The sequence below is a fragment of the Melozone crissalis genome, unplaced genomic scaffold (genome assembly GCF_028551555.1).
Source record: "Melozone crissalis strain CALT ecotype California unplaced genomic scaffold, PUWL_Pcris_2 ptg000016l_1, whole genome shotgun sequence".
NCBI classification, from domain to species: Eukaryota; Metazoa; Chordata; class Aves; order Passeriformes; family Passerellidae; genus Melozone; species Melozone crissalis.
The window spans coordinates 21,702,577-21,717,836 of NW_026535794.1; the positions used below are offsets into that span (position 1 = coordinate 21,702,577).

At 38.7% G+C, this 15,260-nt stretch overlaps 1 protein-coding gene across 1 annotated transcript in view; it reads left to right on the forward strand.

Annotated features, from left to right (window-relative positions):
* The first annotated feature begins 1,805 nt into the window (after positions 1-1,805).
* The window catches only part of MINDY3 (MINDY lysine 48 deubiquitinase 3), a 46,317-nt gene continuing 32,862 nt past the window's right edge, over positions 1,806-15,260 (forward strand). Inside the window, exons 1-5 of the mRNA XM_054274191.1 lie at positions 1,806-1,944; positions 8,627-8,706; positions 9,814-9,871; positions 10,307-10,480; positions 14,010-14,061. Coding sequence (XP_054130166.1) covers positions 1,848-1,944; positions 8,627-8,706; positions 9,814-9,871; positions 10,307-10,480; positions 14,010-14,061 — 461 coding nt within the window. The 5' untranslated portion in view covers positions 1,806-1,847. The remainder of the gene's footprint in view (positions 1,945-8,626; positions 8,707-9,813; positions 9,872-10,306; positions 10,481-14,009; positions 14,062-15,260) is intronic.

The window sequence follows — 15,260 nt, forward strand, 5'->3', positions numbered from 1 at the left end:
TCGATGACAGTATAATTTTTTGTCCCAACGACAAAAAGCTGGCTTAAAACTTGCACTTCTTTCCTCTGCCTTGCAAAGCCTTCCTATCAATGGATACAGTCTGAAATTTGTTGAGCTGACTTAGACTTGCACCATGGCACCGTTTTGATGATTCATTTTCTGAAAAACTTCACATGCATATACAACAACATACTTTAAAATAAATGTACTTGGGTATTTTCCTCCTGCTCATGGGATGTTTACAATTTCAAGTCTGGTATACCTCGTATTAAACTCGAAGTACTACAAAAAATTTTGCTTTTTACTGCACTATTGATTTGAAAGACACAAAACCTAGCAACATAATGGCCTTTGTTAAAGTATGTACAGAACTCAATTTTGTTGTCATGATGCCTTTAATTCTAATTAGATTCTTTCTCATTGTTTGACGTTCTTTCTTTATGCTAAAAATCAAGAAGTGTCAATTATAATTGCATTGTTTATTCACAGAATCCATTCTGATAATCAATATTGGAGGAAATTGATGAGTTTCCAGTAATTATTCAGAAAATGCTTAACTGTGCATATACTTGAAAACGTTTGAAAATCAGAAGTACAACCACCCCATCTTCTGATCAATTTGTGCTATGACATGTCAGAAAACTCAGAAACATGTTTGATGTTGTGATTTTCATATTTAATTCAGAACGATTGCACATGTAAAAGCCTCAATATGCACTCAATATAAAAGCACCAAGTGTATGATGAAAGACAAGGAACTACTGGAGAGAGTCCAGTGATGTGCCACACAAATGATAAATGGATTGAAGCATCTCTTGTACAAGAAAGGGCTGCTGGAACTGGGCCTATTCAGTCTAGAGAAGAGTGAAAGGGAATTTAATCAATGCATATAAATGAGGTATAAATACCTCAAAGGTGGGTGCCAAGAGGGTGGTGCCAGGCTCTTTTCAGTGGTGCCCAGTGACAAGATGAGGAGCATTAGCCATAAACTAAAACACAGAAAGTTCCACCTCAACATGAATTAGAATTTTTTTACAATGGGGGTGGCAGAGCACTGGCACAGGCTGCCCAGGGAGGTCATGAAGTCTTCCACTGAAGACATTCAAAACCCACATGGAAATGTTCCTATCACAGGCTCCAGGTGACTCTGCCTTAGAAAGGGCTTGGACAAGTTGATGTGGAGATTTTCAAAAGGGATTTTCAGATTAGATTATTAGAAAAATCTTTTTCACTGTTATGGTGCTCAGGCATTGGAATAGGTTGCCCAGGGCGGTGGTGGAGTCAGCATGCCCTTAGCGTTTAACAGGGGTATGGATCTGGCGCTTGGCGATGTGGTTTAGGGGTGATAGGGGCACTGATGGGTGATGGTTGCGCTTGATCTCGTAAAGGTCTCTTCCAAGGCCGACGATTCCATGATTCTCTAATTCTATCTCCAGAGCTCCCTTCCAACCCTACCAATACAGCAATTGTTTAAGAAAGTGGGCACAACACCGCAGCTCCATTTCGGCTGCACACCGCAGGAAGGATTCCAAGTGCGAACAACAACAATTTCATCTCGGGAACGTTCAAAACGAAAGGCCTGCGGGACCAGCTCCATCCCGGATTTGTCACAGCACGGCCCAGCCCCACATGCCCCCGGGCCCGCGGAAGCACCAGGGCCTGCTGGGGAAGCGGAAGGGCCGCCCCGCCCCGCCCCGCCCGGCCCGGCCCGGCCCGCCCCGCCCCGCCCGGCCCGGCCCCGCCCCGCCCCGCCCACGCGGCTCCGCCCCCGCCTCGCCTGCGCAGGGGCCGCCGGAGCCGCCGGAGCCGCCGCGCCCTCCCGGCGCCGGGGCCGCCGTCGCCCCGCCATGTCCGAGGCGGGCCAGGAGCTCGTCCACCTGGTGTGGGGCAAGAAGGCCGGGCCCCGCGGGCTGGCTGACACCATCTTCTGCCGCTGGGCGCAAGGTACCTGCGTGCGCCGTGCCCCGCCGGCCCTTCCCGCCCCGCCGCCCGCCGGACACAGCGCAGCCCCGGCCGCCCCCCGCGCTGGGGCCCGGGTGCCTGAGGGGCGCCGTGCCCTGGGCGCTGCTCCTGTGCCTGTGCCCGCGCTGTCCCACGCGGGAAAATGATGCAGCAGCTTCCCTTGCTAAATCATTATTTTGGGTTTTTGCAGCATAATCGTCCTTATCCACACATCTCCACAGGAACTTAGAATTGTGTAGAAAAGGATCTGAATTTATTATATATAACAACAGCGTCTCATGTCGTGATTTTGCATAGCTCGTGGAAACGAACATGAGTTGTGTTGTGGTTTTGGTTTTTTTGTGAAGAATATATGAGTCACAAATAGCAGAAGCGGGGCCAAGCTTGGGACAGAGACCCACAGATTTGTTTTTTTAGTTGGTTATTTGGCCGTGGAAGCAGGTGCATGCCAGTACTAGGACATGCCAGAGATAAAGCACCAGTAACGCTGGAATGTGTGGTATTCTTAAAAGTGTTTTTTTGGTGTTTAAGTTGTACAGCCAATGCAGGGTTTCTTCTTGATGGAAGCTTGTTGGTGATCCTTAAAAGTGCAGTTGCAATGCTTACCTGTAAGAATTATATGCAAGGAATCAGTGTGTGTACCTGTCCTGGCTGAAAGAAGGGAATAGTAGCCTTCTCTATGACTTACTGGGGGCTTTGAGGAATTCTAGTAATGATTCATGTTCATGATAAAACTGTTGATTCCTGGAGAAAATTCGTAAGTGATAGTGGAATTTATAGATTAAAAAATGTGTCCAGGTCTCAGGTTAAAGTTGCTTGAAACTTAGTTTCTTAGCGTTCTCTGTTCCTTTTTATTTTTTTAACAAGGGTATTGTCATCTACATAGTTTCAGTAGATTTGGGAGCTGCATAGTGCTCCCCACTACTGGACACAGTGTATTACCAGACTCATATTTTTTTCCCTATGTTTATCTGTCTTCAGATAAGTCAGTGATAAACATTTAGGGAAAAAAGCCAAATTCCTTCTAAGATCTAGAATTTAAGCAGGCACAGCAAAGCCATTGCTTCTCCTAACAAAATTGCTTACTGAAATGTAATGACTTTCTGAAATATCTCTAAGTTTTGGTAATGTTGCGGTTTCAGTACAAGGTGTGTGCAAAGTCAGAAAAGAAGAATTGATATTAGAAAGTTTAATTATTTCTTTCACTGGTAATGTTGGATTGCCACAATTGAAGTTTTTAAGATAGTTTGTGTGACAAATTTCAGCAGTTTCAAAATTTATTGAAATGTGTGTTATAATGGGCTGTACTTGTGATTGAATGAGGGTTTAATGGAAAAGATCTCTGGAGTTCTTGGTGGCTTCTGCAATGGAGCTATTTCCAGTCTGTCTGTAGGGAAAGTCCTGTGACTAGAATGTGTAGTGCTTCTGTTCCCTTCTCTATATCCCTCTCAGTATAATCAATTTTGTGTAGCAAAACCCCATGACATTAAGTTAGAGTGTTTGGAGGTCTTGTGCTGAGAATCAAACCAGCCAATTCCAGTTCACTTACCTCGTGTAGCTGCATAATACTTTCACCCAGCTTTCAGTTTCTATTTTGTTGATAAAGTTCTGCAGCATTTACTTGCTGCAAAGGAGGCCCATCAACACTGACTCATCAAGATTTAAAAGAAAAAAAAAAACCAAACAAATATATGAAGCTTTATTGTTTCCAAAGACTTTAAAGTTTAAAAGATAGATCCTGTTCCACACAAAAAGTGCTGAAAGCGTCAAACAACTAATTTGGTGTTGGATTTTTTGTTTTTATTTATTTTGATTGTAGTGCCAGCATGGCATTTATTTTGGATACTTGCTAAGCATCATCTGATCCTTTCTCAAACCCTTTGGAAGCTGAGAGCTATGATTTTCATTTGGAAAGAAAAGTAGGCAGTTGGGAGGGTGTTGAGGAACCTAAGACTGATAGCTGTCAGTTTCTGAGTGGAGGCAGCACATTCCAGGAATCCTGTTATGCACCAGACTCCTTGGCCATCATGCTCGTTTGGAGATGGGCTGGTTTGCCAGCAGCTGGAGAACTGACCCAGCTCATGTGGATGTGCTGTTGGAAGTTAGTGGCAGTAATTCCCTCAGGCTTCTGCATTGGCAACTTGAAGTATATTTGTTTTATTCTGGACTTAAAGGCATGGCTGTAAAATTGGTGTCAGGGTTTTCGTGTGGAGTTCTTTACAGAATTTTTGTCATTATGATTGCAGCAGAATTTGCAGTTTGAACCTTGTGGATTCCATTTACCAGAATCTTCAAAGCAGATACAGGAATGTAGTGCAAAACTTGTCTGCTCTTTGGTGTTTCCTGGCATGGATGTGAGGACTTGGGAAGGAGCTGAGAAGATGACTGAACCCTAAAGGAGCATACCTATGTTAAGAGTAAATTCCTCCATTGACCCAAGGGACAAATTCCATGCATAGAACTGTTCTTCAGATCATCCCCCAGGCATGAGACATCATGGCTATCCAATATAAGTGTCTGGCAGGCTTGCACACAGCATCCTTTCTGAATTACATAAACTGTGTTCTCACTGGTCTTCAGAAAGAAAGATATAGAATGGTCTTCTATACAAGAAGCATTTAACTGCAGAAGCATAGTGGGAAGTACAGTTTGTGTACATGGATAACATACAGTGTAGAAAGGTCGATTTTGTCTGCATTCTCTTCTAGCTTCCTGTGGCCCAGTTTAGTGGCAGCCTACCAGGTAGTTTGTATACATTCCTTAGTCCCTTACAGGACTTCCTATCTCTATCCACAACCCATTCAGTGGAGTTTTGTTGAGGTGTTGCTGTAGTAAATTCTTCTTTGTTTATGTGGGCAGGAAAATGTTTTTTGTTTGTTGGGGGTTTTTCTCCCCACGTAAAATTTCAGAAGTTTCATTTTACTGCAAAGATACACTTGCAAAACCCAAAGCCACAAGCAAAATATGTATCATTCTATTCCCAGTGCTAAAGAAAGAGTGCAACATTAAGATGTGTTGTAAACCTCATGTTTGGGTGATAATGTGTTATTCCAGTGTTTCTGTCAGGCAGTTCTTGTATCCCTAAAGAGAAAAAGAAATGCACTTCCATGGTGAGAGGTGGCTGAAGTCGCTTGGTTTGTTCAGCTTGGAGAAGAGGAGACTGAGGGGGAACTTCATTGTGGCCTTCAACATCCACAAGGAGAATTGAAGGGGCAGGTGCTGATCTCTTCACTGTTGTGGCCAGTGACAGGACTTGAGAAAACAGTGTGGAGCTGAGTCAGAGAAGGTTTGGGTTCGGTATCAGGAAAAGGTTTCAATAACCAGAGGATGGTTGAGCCCTGGAATGGGCTCCGCAGGTAAGTGCTCGCAGCAGCAGGCCTGACAAGAGTTAAGGAGCCTTTGGACAACACTGCCAGGCACATGGTGTGACTCTTGGGGTGGCATGTGCAGGAACAGGAGTTGGACTTGATGATCCTTGTGGTTCCCTTCCAACTCAACATATTCTGTGATTCTAGGACAAAAAGTGGATAGAGCAGTGTCTTTACAGGTAGATTGGATCAGCAAGGGTTTTTCTGACCTGGTTACTGTTGCATGCTCTTTGCTAGTTCCCTTGTCGCTTTCATTCAGGTTAAATTGGGTTTTGTACAGAGTGAACATACTGAAGAGACACAGCATCCTTTGTGAAATGATAGTTATATCTATGGTGTCTTGGGTGGAAAAAAAGATTTTTTAGAAATAGGCTGGTAATAAAAAGATGCAGGAAAGTGGTGGAGTAGTCATGGTAGAAGAATTGATGGGGTTTGTAGTACTTTGGACCATCATGTGGCATATTAGATGAAGGACAGCAGTGGTTAAGTAAGTCATAGACTAATTTTGGTAAACTGTACATAGAAGAGAATTAGATGCAAGAAAGAAATGTGGACCTTCATAAATGCCAAATGGGGAAATAAGGAGAGTAAAACTTTGTATTGTGTGATTATGGTGGACAAAGGATATAAAGACAGATTTCTCAGTGTCATTACTCAAAATATTGGGCGATGCACTGGCTACCAATAGGAGTCTAGATCCACTTCATCTCCCTGCCACACTGCCTCAAAAGGTTAAAGCAGCAGAGCAGTAGTAATGTTGAAAAAATTGGGTCAATGTAGCCTTTAATAAGGTTTTAAATGACATGGAAGATATATGGTAATGGCATTATTTTATGTTTCTTGCAGGGAAATGATGCTAATTATACTAATGGATGAAAGCAGACAGATAATTTAAAAAAACATTTTGGCTGCATTACATCTTTTTTCTTTTTGAAATTTTATCTTGAGTGAAAAGAGCTGTATGATAGATATGGAAAGTTGAGAGAAAGCAGAAGTTACTCTGGATCGGAGATGCTCATCTTGGTACCTTAAAGGGTGGCCAGGCCATTCTTACAAATCATAAGGAAGAGTGTAGGGTTGATGAGTGCTTGCAGATTGCCCAAAATGTGGCTGTTGTGGAGGGTTAAAAAGATGAGTGGGTGTGGTTTCAGGCTGAGGTTGAACCCAGCTGGAGTTTGGAAATCTGATTTCTGAAATTTTACCTGAGCTGACTTCCAATTCTGTAGAACTTTTTTAAAAGAGCAAGACCATACTGACTGAAGCTCATTTTTTTGCTTAACAGCCTTTAGAATCTTAGTATTTTTAAAGCATGTAATAAGAAGTGTTTCCTTGGGTATTTTATATGTGTTTTGCCTGTGGTTGTATTCTGTGAAATTCTGTGTGATACCGACTTTACATTGTCTGTCTCAGATTTGTATTCATTCTGGTGGATCACTTGATGTTCTTTATTTTTAGGAGGCAGTTTTGAAAAACAGGGCAGGGTTAAGCTGAGACAGTTCATGCCTTCTATAAGAAGCCTGAAGAATGTGAAGCAAATTCAAGATTTCTTAAGTGTGGTTTAGTGGCACCACACCCAAGTATGTTGTTTTTCTGCAGAAATAAATCATTAAAACAACTAAAAAAGCTCTCTTGTTGAAGTGTGCTTAGATAGCATGCAGTAATGCTTCAAAGCAGAGGAGGACTCACCTTTTAATATTATAAGCCTGCACAAACCAATTCAGAAAGTTGAAAGGACTGATGATATTTCTTGGTAGGGCATGTTAACAGGGCAGTTAAATGGCATCACTGCAAGCTTTGCTTCAAGTAGGAATTAATGGAGCTTCATTGCTACATCAGGTGATGCCAGATCTAAGTATGTAGGCTTGACATAAGCCCCTAAGTGTTGGAAATAAAATACATCTTTGTAATGCACATGTTTGCACATGTGATTAAAAATAACCTGGAGCCTTTGATCAGATGCAGCAGAATCCCCATGGCTACCCTGATCCTTTTTAAGACAAAAAATTCACACTGTTGTGGAACATCTATTCTGTGATGAAGTATGGCATACAGAACATGCAGTTGTTCTATCTCTTGCTGCTTGAGAGGATGTACTTGCCATGCTGTACTGTGGGGGGGATGCATTTCCTCAGTTCAAATTCACATCCAGAGCTGTACTGTGGGGGGGATGCATTTCCTCAGTTCAAATTCACATCCAGAGCTGTACTGTAGGGGGGGATGCATTTCCTCAGTTCAAATTCACATCCAGGGCTTAGAGTGCTTTTGTAATGGCAGCATGTAATCCTACAGAATTGGGAAGAGGAGAAATTGTGGGGAGGTAGCATTGAACTTCCTTTCTGCTGAGACTGACACTGTCAGTCCATGACAAGATGCATGTGTATCCCCTTTCTGCCTGCCCCCACTTGCTGACTGCAGTTGCATGGTTTCTAGATTGCAGTGAACAAGAATGACTTTGGCACAATCTTATCATTCCTTAAAAGGATAATGCAAAACACCTCTTGCTCTAAATTGCCGTGTGTCAGCTTCATCAAGGTAATTGCATGTGCATTTATCAATGAGTAATGAAAGATATGAATCACCTCTCTTAAAGACAAGTTTAAGGGCAAGGTGGTAGTGAAACAATTTTGCTCTAATTGCTCCAGTATTTGCTTTATTATCTGACTTTAAGATAATTCTGAAATACAAATTATTAATACAAAGCATTAAAGCTGGAGGAGGAAAATTGGTGATGTTGCATCTCAGTAAATGGAGTGTATCTTCTGTAAAAGAACACCATTAAGAGGTCTGATTCAGGGGTTGCAAGTGAATATTTAAACTGCTCAGCATATTTCACTCTTAATAGGATGTGCTGATAGGTCAAAAATGAGATCAGTGGGAGGCACACTGTGCTATTCATCAGGAATAGAAGTGTATTATATATGTTCAGTGAAGGTTCCAAGATATATTTTCATTACATATGTAGACAAAATAATACACAAATTTTAATTTATTGATAAGAAATAAACTATCATAAAATAAAAACCATGGTTTAAGTTAGAAATTCTTTTGTTTAAAACCCCAGCTGTTGGACCTTTGTGGTCATGATTTAATTGCAGATATAAATAATTAATGTCTGTCCTTTCAGCTGTACTCCTGACTTTGTTGCTTCAGATAGTTTAACCATATGCAGTCACATTATCAAGGAAACAAAAATCTAATTTTTAAAGGTGAATAAATCAGGTGTCATTTCTGCTAGGGAAGGAGTACACATACTTGTTTGTATATTTCATTAAATAAAATCCTTTTTCATTTGACAGGATTTGTTTTTAGCGACTCTGAATCAACTGCATTAGAACAATTTGAAGGTGGCCCTTGTGCAGTGATAGCACCTGTACAGGTAAGATGCCATTGCTGGTTTAAAATCAGTGAGCCCAGAATTTGTTCTTTATATATTTGGAACTAAAATAAATATGAAAAATAAATTGCAGATCAGTTGTATTTTGATTTCATAATTAAAGTATGGAGGAGGCAAAATCTCTGTAAAAAGGCAGGGATGAGCATGGGCTGATTTTGAACTATAATTTTGCAGAAGGACATTTGTTTGAGGAAATGTAGCAGGCTGATCAAAGCAGAAGTAACTTCAAAATCAGGAATGCATTGTAAAGGGGAGGAGGAAAAGATCAGATACAAATATAATCCTAATCCTGTCACATCTCGTGAATTCCCTGCCTTTAAGGGTAATGTCTGTGTCACAGTGTCTGCTTTTTTTTTTTTGTGATTTTGTATTAGAAATATTTGAAGTAGTTGATTTTGCCATCTAACAAGGTTTGCTAAAAAAAAAAAATCTGTTAAAAAAATATCTGTTATGGGAGAACAAGGTGAGCATGTCAGGAAAGCAGTGAAAGTTGAACCAGCTGTTTCTGAGGTGCTACAAATACCTGAAATTGCAAGACTCTGCTTCATGAAGTTTCTTCTTTCATTGTTCCTTCTCTGTAACTCTGAGCTTTTTTTTTTTTTTAATTGTATTACATTAGCATTGATGGTAAAACAAAGCAGGGATATGGAGATGCACAGGATTTCTTTAACCTGATCTGGAGGTTATTATTTGCAATGGGTAAAAGAGGTGGGCTTGTTAACTACTAAAGGGATTTGTGTTGGTGACTGGAGATGTCTTGTACTACTGATCAGTTATACTGAAAAATATTTGTGCCTCCATTCCTGCAGTCCTGTGAGCCAGGAGGTGTCTGTGCCAATATGCACTTTTTCTATTTGAAGTGTACTTGAGGTTCAAACCCTGTGGTGTTGGATGTAGTTATGAGGCCACCTTTGTAGCTGGTTTGATGGGGAAAAGTCAGTAAATAGGGCAGGGTTAGGGTCTAGTTCTGAATGGTAAGCAGCTTGAAACTCTTTTAAAAACATGCAAAAATGCTTTGGTGCTTGTGACAAAATGCAAAAGGCAATGTTGTCTTGTATTTTAATAATATTTTATTCTTTGGTAACAAAGGCATTCCTTTTGAAGAGGCTTTTTACCAGTGAAAAGTCTACTTGGAGAGACTGTCCAGGTACTGACACCCTTTTTTATCCCCCTCATTATTTTTCCATTTTATTTTTTTGTAAAGCATGTATTAGTTAAAAAACTTAAAATATTTCACACTTTGTTGTTTGTTTGTGTTCCTCCATATTTTATGTATGCTACGTGCTTCAGAACTCCTATTTGTGAGGTCTGTGCTGGTGCTTAATACTTCCGTGTTTTACAAATATTTAATTGAAATTTGTTATTAAGAAAGGGAACGAGTTACAAATTCTATAAAACCACATTTTTCTAAAGACAGCCTTATAATCTTTGATCCAGTGTAGTCAAAGAGCAATTAACATTAGTAATTAATGAGATAAAAGTAATAATTATTTAGGTAGCGTTAATGTATGAAAAGTACTAGTAGCTTATATATGGCAGTTGTTCTCAGCAATCAGACTCATGTAGGTTTCTGATCTTTCAGAAGAGGAGCAGAAGAACCTTCTCTGCCATACATTATGTGATATTTTGGAAATGGCTTGCTCTGATAATTCTGAGTCATACTGTCTGGCAACGTGGATAAGAGGAAAAACAACCGAAGAAACTGCTAGTATTTCTGAAAGTCCTGCAGAATCTAGTCATCAAGAGGAGCAACCTTGTAAGATGTATTTCTATGCTAAATTACCCATCTTTTAGTGAAGTATTACATGGTTTTAAAGACCACTGCTATTTTATTAATTCACAGATTGTGGGTTTGCCTTTGTGATTCCATAAGCAAAAGACAAGATTTTTGTCTGTGGTAATTAGAGGCATTCATCCTTTTTGTTGAAAGCAATGTGGTGTCTGATCACTGCAGTTCTAACATACATGTTTCTTTAGAATTTCAGCAATTTCCATAATCTTCAATTTTATTTTGTAATTTACTGGGACCTGATACATCTTTAATTTTGAAACATCTACATGCTTCTTAACACTGGAAGGAATACTTGTCACTTGTTGCTTTAGAAGAATTTTGTAGAAAATTCTCCAATGCTCTATTTATTCTGAATTATTCTGGATCCTCTGTTATGGAGAAGTAGCATTTTTCCATTTGTCTGTGCAGTACCAAACAATTTAAATCACCTTCTGGTAAATTACCTAAATTTTTTGTAGTTTGGAATTTTTCAGTTACCTGCTTTTTGCAAATGTCTTCACTCCTTCATGAGTTACTGACATCAAGGGTCCAGGAGATATCATCTGTTGCACTAAGATGAGGCATCCGGTCATATCTAACTACTGCAGAGTCAGTGACATTGAAAGTTTGTCTGTGCACATATGATCAGAGAGTTGTATTTGTTAATCTTTAAACAGGAAAGATCTAATGTGTTAAAAGATAAGCTGCTTTTTCTTTGTTTTTGTTCACAATTTGTGCCTTAAGAAGTATGAAAATCCCTTCATATGAGAACATATTGCTTATAGAGATGCTATCTTTTGATGGAAGAAATACGTTACTCAGCAGTTTGTGGCTTACCTACAAAGTAGGAATTGTACAAATAGATTTATTGTGCACAGCTAGTTATAGCAATTTGTAGTGCTGGAGCTCTTTATGAGTCGTCTTCATCTGCTTCTAGCAAGTGCTCCCTGTGCTTTAGAAGGCTCAAGCAATAGTAATTAAAATGATATTTAATTTGAAAAACAGATGGTCAGTGCACAAGAGCTCCAAGGTGAGCATTTTTTAAAGTAAGAAAAAATATTATACAGAAGGTTTTATCTGTAACTTTTCTATTTTATCCTTTGCAAGATAAGGCAGTTGCAAGTCTGACGTTCCGGGGTTTTTTTTTTCTTTTTTGTTAGCTGTCTCTGAAGCTCTTGCCAGTGATAGGAAGTTTGTTCTCTACATAAAGTGAAGCAGAGACTAGTTATCTACAGGATCTTACTGTCCTGTTTTTTTATGTATTGCTTGATTCCAAAGAACTTTTAACTGTAGAAAATGTTCGACAGTGTTCTTAAACACACACTCAAGTTAATTACTCTCAACACTGACACTTATGAACTAATCCATTCTATTACATAACTACATTTTTCATGTTTCTGTGCAAATCTTCAAGTTCTGCCTGACTTGTCCTTAATAGCATGGAATGTGCTCAAGGAAGACCAGGATACATTTCCCATGTACAGCCTGCTTATGTCATGGGCCATGTTAATCTCTTTTATTGTTTCTATTCTAAATTCCCTGCTAGACACTGAATGCACCTCTCCTCTGTAGAGCATTTTGCCTTCTATGTGTGATGCTGTATTCCTACCAATTTAAGATATGTTAGGTTTGAGCTTTTTTCCCTTCCTCTGTTCTGCTATTTACCTGTAAACCATCTTCTTAACCTGGTTAAGGGTGGGACAAAGATGTTGAGGAGAAGATATTATGAGTAATGCAAAGTTGTGTAACTGCTAGTGCAAAGGAATACATTTATTTCTTGCTTGGCTGGTGTACTCAATAAAAATAGAAACTGGCATTGTCATAGTTGATTGGAGTTAAGGGATGAGTTGGGTGAGCAGGGACTATTACAGACACAGTTCCATATGGCAGGCTGTTTGAGAATTGGATATGGGGATATGTTTATAATAAAGCCATGAAATATGCTTAGACACAGCATGATAGAGTATCATTTTAAAGAATTTCTAAACAATTGTATTTCTCATACATCTCATGTTCTCTTGCTGTTTGTTCTGTTTCGTTCCACTAAGCCCTGTCTTTATTTAGCATTGTTTGGGTTATGTATAGCTCTACTTCTCTTTAGAATTTCTACTTATTTCCCTTTATTTCAAATAGTAATTATCTTAGCATTTTACTCTGTTCTTTAGTAACAGAATGAAACTGCCTGTCATCCTGCTCTGTGAACAAAAGGTGGATTCGAGCACACTTACTGAATGCAATAGCATTTTTCATCTGCTTTTGTGGTGTGTAGCAGTCACTTGCTGGCCATGTGTTGGCTTTAGTAGTGCAAGTTCCCAGGTTCAAAGATTGCTTTATATGAGTTAGTCCCTCTAAACCTCTGCTTACAAAAACATGTGTTCTTCAAGCAAGGTTAGTTTTCGCAGCATTTTCTGCAATTTAGATTCATTGTTTCATATTTTATAAAAATGTCTTAAAAATACATTCTTTTAAGTCCAGTTTTACTCTTGGTAATCTAAGCAATTCCTTGTAGTTATTCAAATGACAAAAACTAAAATTCTTAAGACTGCTGCTATTCTATTTCTTAAGTAGAAAGCATTCTGTTGCTTGAGAATCAGTTGTATTTGCATGTAGGGCAAATTAAGTACATCTTTCAAAATACAATCAGAATAGGCATAAAATGCCTTTTGGGGAATTCTGGTGGGGAGAATTGATCAGTGGTACTAGCCCTACTGGCTTCACATCTTAACTGAGTTGTATGCAGCCACATTCTGTAGCTCGGTGAGCAGACATTGTTTCAATACTCAGCATCAAGTGGTATCTATCAGAAAGCAGATTCTCTGTTTTGTGTATTGCTCTACTAGCAGAAAGATAAAGAAAAGTAAAGGTATAAAGCCTGTGTTGAACTTGGGAAGACACTAATGCTGTATTTTTTTATGTCCTGGATGCACACTAATTTTTAGTGTGGCTGTTTATCCATTATTGAAAGAAAACAACAAGAACTTACTTAAAAACAGATTATGTAACACTGTTTAGAATAATTCTACTTTTTTGTTTGTAATAAATAAGCATTAAAGGGAAAAAAAGAACTAAATTTCAGTAACAGAAGTGTCTATTCAAAGAAAAAAATACAGCTTACCTACACTGATAAAATGATCCAAATAATCATGCTTGCTTTTCTAGGAAATAGTACTTCTTGTTGACCTGCAGAATTATATCTATAGTATGCATATGCTTGGTGACTTTGTCACAGCCACATTTTGTACAAAATCAACAGCTCAGTATATGACAAATATTTCCAGCATGCCAGTGGCTTTGTGCTTTTAATAAATTGATTAGTCCAAATAGAAATGTTCTCACTAATTTGTATGGTGGAATCTTAATGTTGCAGTAAATTAGTTTATACTAATCAGTTAAATTGAAAAGTCAGGAGAGGATTAAAAATATAATTAGAGCTTGAAAGTATTCTAGCTTGCTGTGTGTATCTTGTGTCATTTTTTTGCCATGTGTAGTGCTGAAAAGTGTCTCTTGTGTATAGCTGCCTTGGCTGTCGAAGAGCTTGGCTTTGAGCGATTTCATGCATTAATTCAGTAAGTAATATGTTGGAACATTTAAAATGCAATATTTTGAAGTTACACTAATACTCACAGGCCTGAAAGGGGTATGCTGAAGAGCTTTTTGTGTGTTACTCATCAGGTTAGACTTGGATTTCAAGTTTTGGTTTGGGGGGTTTTGTGTTTTTTCTTTGCATTTTATGTGAAATATTTTAAGTGGACATTTAAATGGAACATTTTAAATGGAATATCATTTTGAGCATAAGTATTAGGCTTTAAAATAAAACTGGAGCAATGTAATGTGATAAATTGGCTAGATAGTTTATGCATTTCAAGTTTATGAACATAGGGTTCTGGGGATCTAATCAAGATTACTATTTAAGTTAAAGATGTTAATCCTCAATTATATAATGTCATCAGTACTTTTTCCTGATTTGAGATGTCATAAGAAGTATTTTTCTAAATGTTTCATACTTTAAACATAGTTCTTTTTTGGGGGTCTGAACACAGAGCTCACAGTTCTAGTGAGTTTATATTTAAAGGTAACTGCCTTTTATTTTCATAGCGAACAGTTGGGTGAATATTATACAAATCAATCCCCAAAGAGTAGATAAAGAGCAGCAGAATTCCAAAAAACACCTGAGATGAAAAATGTGGCTAATTAGAACTGAAATAACCACAGCTCATTTTATCAGTAGTAATTATAGTTTATTTTTTAGACCCATTGTCATATAAGGAAATAAGAACAAGGAAAATATAAAATTTTTATAACCTTAGCTGATCAAAACACTAATTTCCTGCCCTTCCTCCTCCCCTCCTGCTCACCCTTTCAGTCTTTGGACTTGTGGTACCAAATTAATTTTTTTCTGTCATTCTCCTTGGAATCAGTGCTCTGGCATTTGCCTTTAGACATCAGGTGGATTTCAGAACTGGCTTTGCCTTGCATACCTTGTATGCCATGTGTACTCTACTGATGAAGAAAGGATGTTTAGAAATCAAGTATTAGCCAGAGTAAACCCATCTGTGGATATATTTTTGTAGATCTTTGTTTCTGTTTTAAACAAAGTTTACTAAAAGTGTGCAAGAAATCAGAAAAAAAATAATGTACTGTTTGTGTAAGCTAAGCAAAGACTATGATCTAGTTTGAATTACTCAAACTAATGTTTGTGTTCTGAAATGTAATATTTAGCTCTAACTACCCAAGGAATTGCAAGTGTGTTGTTTCACTGGGGTAT